Here is a 6,508-nt window from a genome sequence, read left to right as displayed (position 1 = left end):
CTTCTAGTCAAGCTCAAGACATGATTTTCTATCATATATATATACATACATATTTTGATTGGTAAGATTAGTTAGAGTTAAAGAGACAACTTATTTTATTAACAAATGTTACCGATTACAACATCTTATGAAAAAAATTTAAATAAAACCAGACAGCAATGTTCATTTGAACAAAAGTGTTTTTTTACATGCTTTCTTCATCTTCCATTTGCATGGAGTCTGTGAATCCTCATCAATCTTTTGCCTTGCCTGCATATTGCCTCTTCAAAAGTCATTGTGAGCCATCCATTTTCCTTCCAAAACATAGTATATCCGATTGCAACACCAATTACCACTCCGCATCCATATCCTATCAATATAAATATTTTCCAATCAAATATTCTTGAGTTCTTGAGTTCTAAGATCATTGTTGGTGGCGGCATCACATTGACACCTATGCATTTCCTTGACAATGGAAAACCACATAATCGTGGATTACCTTCATAAGAATTATTTGAAAATGTATCAAATTGTTTACCTCGTGGAATACTTCCTTCAAGATGGTTTTGTGTAACGTTCAACATAGCAAGGAAATTAAGAGAAAGCAATTGCTGAGGAATCTCCCCTGAAAGCTTATTTTGAGAGAGATCCAATGACTCAAGATTTTTCAAATTCCCTAGTGATGATGGAATGTGATCAATGAGGTCATTTCGAGACAAATTTAGTAGAATAAGAGATTTGAGATCTCCTATCACTTCTGGAATTTCACCTTCGAATCGATTGTCGGATAGATCCAGTGTGGCAAAGGTGGTCAAGATTTTCTCTAGTACCCTCTCTTGTCCTTTGTATGAGAGGGTCACTGAGATATGATAATAATACTTATATTCAATATACTCCAAGTGCGATTTATTCCCTACCACCATCATCATTGCTTTCCAGCTTTGAAAGTATTTTGCCGGCAAAGGACCTGTAAATCTATTGGAAGAAATATCTATGACATGCAACATTTGAAAATCATAATCAGTTTGAGGATGTTTGATAGGACCATAGAATCTGTTGGATCTCAAAACAAGGACATGTAACAAAGGCAATGCCTCAAGCCAAAAAGGAAATACATCTTGTAACAGATTATTTTCCAAATTTAGAACTTTTAGGCTTTTGCAATTAGCTAAACATCTTCCAAATGATTACGAGAGGCTTCAAAGATTTCCAAATTATTCAAATTACAAAATGATTTAGGAATTTTTCCAATTAAATCATTATCACTGAGTTTCAAGAACGATAGATCTTCGAATGCACCGAGTTTGGCTGGTATCTGCCCACTTAGATTGTTTGCAGATAAATCCAAGTATAGCAGGTCTTGTAGGTTTCCAATCTCAGCAGGTATGGGCCCACTAGTAAACGGGTTATTAGATAAAGAAAGGGATGCGAGGCTAGTTAGAAGACCAATTTGGTGGGGTATCTTGCCATTGAAATTGTTCATTCCCAAGTAAAGGTGTTGAAGTTGGGTAAGATACTTGATTTCTGATGGAATCGGTCCATCCAATGAATTATCACTCAAGGGAAGGTATTGAAGTTGGGTAAGATACTTGATTTCTGATGGAATCGGTCCCTCCAATGAATTATGACTCAAGTCAAGGAAATAAAGTTTGGTAAGATACTTGATTTCTGATGGAATCGGTCCCTCCTCCAATGAGTTATTACGCAAGTCAAGGTGTTGAAGTTTGGTAAGATTAGTAAAGAGTTGCACTGGAATACGGCCTGTTATAAAATTAGAAGACAAGTACAGAGAGGATAAGTTGGGGCAGTGAAAGATGAATGGGGGAACCTTATCTCCCAGTGAGTTTCCAGCAAGGTCGAGCAATTGTAACTTTTGTAAATTACTAAGCTCATGTGGGACCGCACCAGATAAGTAATTGTTCTTAAGAGACAGATCTTGTAGATCTAAGAGATTTCCTATCTCAGAAGGGATCATACCTGTGAAATAGTTCTCATACAGAGAAAGAGAAGTGAGTTTTGAAAGAGACCCAATTTGAATTGGGATTTCTCCAAACAAGCTGTTGGAACCCAGGCGTAGGGAGGTGAGATTGGGGAAGGCAGAGAAGTCGAATTCATCAAGGGTACCATTCAGGCTCAGCCAAGAGAGGTCGATCTCGACGATGATCTCGAAGTTGTTGTCGCATTGAATTCCTGTCCAATTGCAAGGATTGGTGACATTATCAGACCATGAATCCAAAATAGATCCAGTCGAATTGGACAAACTTTTCTTCCATTTGAGCAAAGCTTGTGCTGATGATGATGAAGTTGTTGATGCAGAAGTAGTCTGTTGTTGTATTATAAGAAGAAAAGCAAAAGAGCTCATCAGAAAGAGAAAGAAGGAAGTTTTGTTCTTCATATGTAATAATGTTATAGTCATGATGACTATCTGACTTGAATTGAATGACTCTATCTCTCAAAAACCATATTATATTTATAATTATTATTACATGGAAGACAGAGAGTGTCTCTTACGTTTGACTAGAACAACATTGCAACGTGTCTCTACTCTCTCCACCCAAAAATCTTTCCTTGCTATGGGCTGTCAAGATTGGTACAGTTTATAAAAACAAGATATATCTAATTAATTAATACTATTGAATATTTAAAAATCATCATCTATCACGGATCTTATTGGAATAATGGAACGTGACCCGTATTTTACGAATAATAAGGATATTGCTTTTTTTCTTAATAAAGGTTTTTTTTCTTTTATCATAGACCTTATTGGAGTAATGGAACGAGACTTGTGTTTGACGGGTAATTAGGATATTGCATTTTTCTTAATAAAATTTTGTTTCTAATAGATTATTTAGATCTACATTATTAAAAGTCTTATCCCAAAAGTAAATAATGACAATTAACGAGCAAGAGTATTTCTTAGTTCCTTTGACCATTAATATTGTTTTTCTTCCAAACTAAATCTTATCTTTTAAAAATAAATAATGACAGTTATACAATTTAATTAAAATCAATATATTTTACCTTAATGGAATAACGTAGAATCATGATTTTTAAACTTGGTTTCTTGTCTCATCTCATTCAATTCCGATACCAAGTCGTCTCAAATGAGTTTTCCGATACATTTGAGATGTCTTGTGAGACAAATAAAAAAATTGAAGGTGAGTCCTAAATCTCAGTCAAAAAATGACTTTGTGAGTTGGTCTTGTTCAGCTCCGATACCGAGTTAACTCGGTCGATACATCCCGGTCTCGAACGAGTTTAAAAATCATGAGTAGAATCCTTTACAATCTAAAGAGGACAATAGCTTTATCGTGATGGACAACTAATAAAGGATATTTCTTATTTTCTACGTAGACAGATATAATTTTTCTTACTTAAAGATTTTTTTTAATGTCAAAATTATCAATACCTTATATTAAAATAAATAATAATAGTTATGTTATTAAACTAAAATTAAGGTTTTTATGTTAATACAATAGAGTAATGAAATTGACCGTCCAAAGACTACAAAAAGTAAAAAAAGTCATCTTCATGTTTATGGTTGCTATTGAAGTATGGGGGTAACAATGGTAATTAAGTGAGGGTCTTAAATTTAGGAAAAAATACTTAAAGGACCCTGACAAAGGGATTTCTTTCTAAATAGTCACTAAGTTTTGTGAGGTAGTTTGATAGTCCATAACTACACCTTATTATTCTTTCAATCCCAAGACCAAAACCCTTCCAAGTTTTGATGATTATTTGAGATACCGCTCCTGTGTTTTCAAATTAATGGACATACTTCTTTGATTAATGTATTTACTGAGAGGCTAGTAGAAAATTATCCAAAATGCTTTCATTTTTCATCTTTAGCAAAAAACTTTTGATTTCTTCTGCCACCGCCCTCCAAGCAAAAAAAAAATAACCTGTCATCTTAAAGTTCAAGCTTTACCCAACAACTACGGATTTTTCTTCTTTTCTCCTCCAAATCTATCATTTGTAATCCCATGCTTATACCTAAGAAAGAGCTCAAAAAATGACAACTTTGTTGGAGAATAATCAATCGATTTTACCTTTTTTAAGTCTTCCAAAGTAGACTAAGATCCAAGAGTACTATTTCTTAAATTTAGAAAGAAAGGGTATCTCAAATATTCACCATAATTGTGAGGCGTATGTCATAATCACCCTATCTTCACATGTGAAAAAAGGGGTAAATTCGACGAGACCGTTTTAAACTCTACATGAAAAAAGGGTGACTTTGATGGATCTTGTTGTCAAATTTACCCATTTTTTTACACGTTGTGATTGGGGAGTCCATTGCAACCTATTTGTCCATTATATCAAGAATGGCAAAGTTCATAAAAGCAGCATATATCTAATCAAATTTAATTAAATAATATTTTATTAATCAAATGAAATAATGGAAATTATGTAATTTAGTTAGAAGTAAGGATTTTATTTTTATTTTTTGTTAATGCAATAAAGTAGTACAATTGTCACTCTAAAGACTTCAAAAGTATAAAAATTCATTATCTTCTATAAATGTCATTATTGGAGTAATGGGACAAGACCCATGTTAGACAAGTCATATAATAATGACCCTTTGAAAAACTTTCCTTGCTATGGGCTGTTTTGCACCATACTCCTGTCCCCATTATCTCAAAATTGGTAAAGTTTATAAAAGCAAGATATATATAATAAAAAAATATTTAATTGTATTGAATATTCAAATAAAATAATAGTAATTATGTAATTTAATTGAAAAATAAGGATTTTTTATAACACAATAAAGTAGAGTACTTGACACTCTATAGACTACAAAAGTCATCATCTTCTATATCACGGACCTTATTGGAATAATGGAACGGGACCCGTGTTTGACGAGTAATAAGGATATTAATTTTTTTTCTTACTTCTATCATGGATCTTATTGGAATAATGGAATGAGACCCGTGTTTGACGGGTAATAAGGATATTAATTTTTTTCTTACTTCTGTTATGGACCCGTGTTTGACGGGTAATAAGGATACTAATTTTTTTCTTACTTCTATCATGGACTTTATTGGAATAATGGAACGAGATCCCATGTTTGACAGGTAATATTAATATTGCTTTTTTTCTTAATAAAGTTTTCTTTCTTCTATCGTGGATCTTACTGGAGTAATGGAACAAGATCCGTGTTTGACGGGTAAAAAGGATATTGCTTTTTTTTTCTTAAAATCGTTGAGATCAATTATTAAAATTATTGAGATTGATGATTTGATCCGCATGGGGAATTTCTTCCAATAGTTAGTCTCTAGATGATTGGCTCAACGCTAGCAATTGAGGACTGGCAATGGTCTTGAAATATGAGGAAAAACATTTATAAGAACCTAAAGCAAGCTATTGTTTTGAACTCTAAGAATTCAAAGGCACTGCAAGGAATTTTCCACATGACCCACAAAGTTGTGAAAACTTTATAAATAAACCTAGAAGTCTATAGACACAGAGACTGATATTTTTTTGGTGATGAGTTTCTACTTTAAAAGCATGACACAGGTAAATAAAAGGGCATTGGCAAAGTTGCCAGGCTTGGTAGACCCATTAAACCAAGTAATAGACACCATTGAGATGTTTTGGTGCACAATTAATACAATTCTGTAGTTTTTTGAGACTTGAAAGAATCCAAGTTTCCATATCTGAATAAGTAAAACAAAAAATGAACATACAAACAAAATGTGCAAAAAGCCCAAATTTGACGGCCTTGGGCTGTCAAATTTCATAAAATTCAACAGGCCAAGAAGTCGAATTAGCATCGAATTTTTCATTGTCAAATTTTTTTTGTCAACGGACCAAAACTGTCAAATTAATGAAGGATGAGAGATATTCAATAGCTCTAAGCCATCAAATCTGGGAATATCAAGAATTTCGACGGGCTTAAACCGTCAAAATTCAGTTTCTAAAATTCATGGGCCTTGGCCCATCAATTTTTTATGTCAAAATTTACAGTTTTCACGTAGTGATAAGACTTCCATAAATGACACAATGTCCATTTTCTATGTTTTAGGAACAATGTGTTTAGCCAATGTCGGATTGATTCAACATATTTAGAAATTCTAAACTTAATGAGTGTATCACTTTTGAAATTCACATCTGTATCTTGAATATGATTGATTCAACATATTTAGAAATTCTAAACTCCAATTAGAATTCAACAATAAAGAGATTAATTGATTTAATATGATCAAAGGCTTTTTAAATGAGACTGACTTAAATTAGAAGCTAGAAAGGCTAGAATCTTTGAAAAATGAAATATATCAACTCAAATTTGGACAATCTTGAGCAATCGGGAATTAGAAGTTAACGAGCAAGCAACATGATTCAAGAAGCTATTTTATGTATTACCTAATCTTATCAAACAAATTAGAAACAATTCATTTAACAAAAAAAAAAAAAAAAATAGAAACATTCATTAAGTTTCACACAATCAAGGTAAGAACTATAACAAATATGGCAATTAGGAACAGTTACAAACAGTTCTTAAGCAAATATGAAACGGTTGATAAAACATCTC

The 6,508-nt window shown here is 32.7% G+C and overlaps 1 protein-coding gene across 1 annotated transcript; it reads right to left on the bottom strand.

Annotated features, from left to right (window-relative positions):
• Positions 1–197: 197 nt before the first annotated feature.
• Positions 198–2,409, bottom strand: LOC147405541 (receptor-like protein 32). Its single transcript, XM_086433958.1, is given in 2 exon segments — positions 198–1,155; positions 1,158–2,409. Coding segments are annotated over 2 exon segments (2,175 nt in total). The 5' UTR covers positions 2,375–2,409.
• Positions 2,410–6,508: the final 4,099 nt, after the last annotated feature.

The sequence above is a fragment of the Akebia trifoliata genome, chromosome 3 (assembly GCF_017979445.1).
Source record: "Akebia trifoliata isolate Shusen 1 chromosome 3, ASM1797944v1, whole genome shotgun sequence".
NCBI lineage: Eukaryota > Viridiplantae > Streptophyta > Magnoliopsida > Ranunculales > Lardizabalaceae > Akebia > Akebia trifoliata.
Note: the sequence above shows the minus strand (reverse complement) of the source record. Positions and strands in the feature narration are given on the sequence as shown.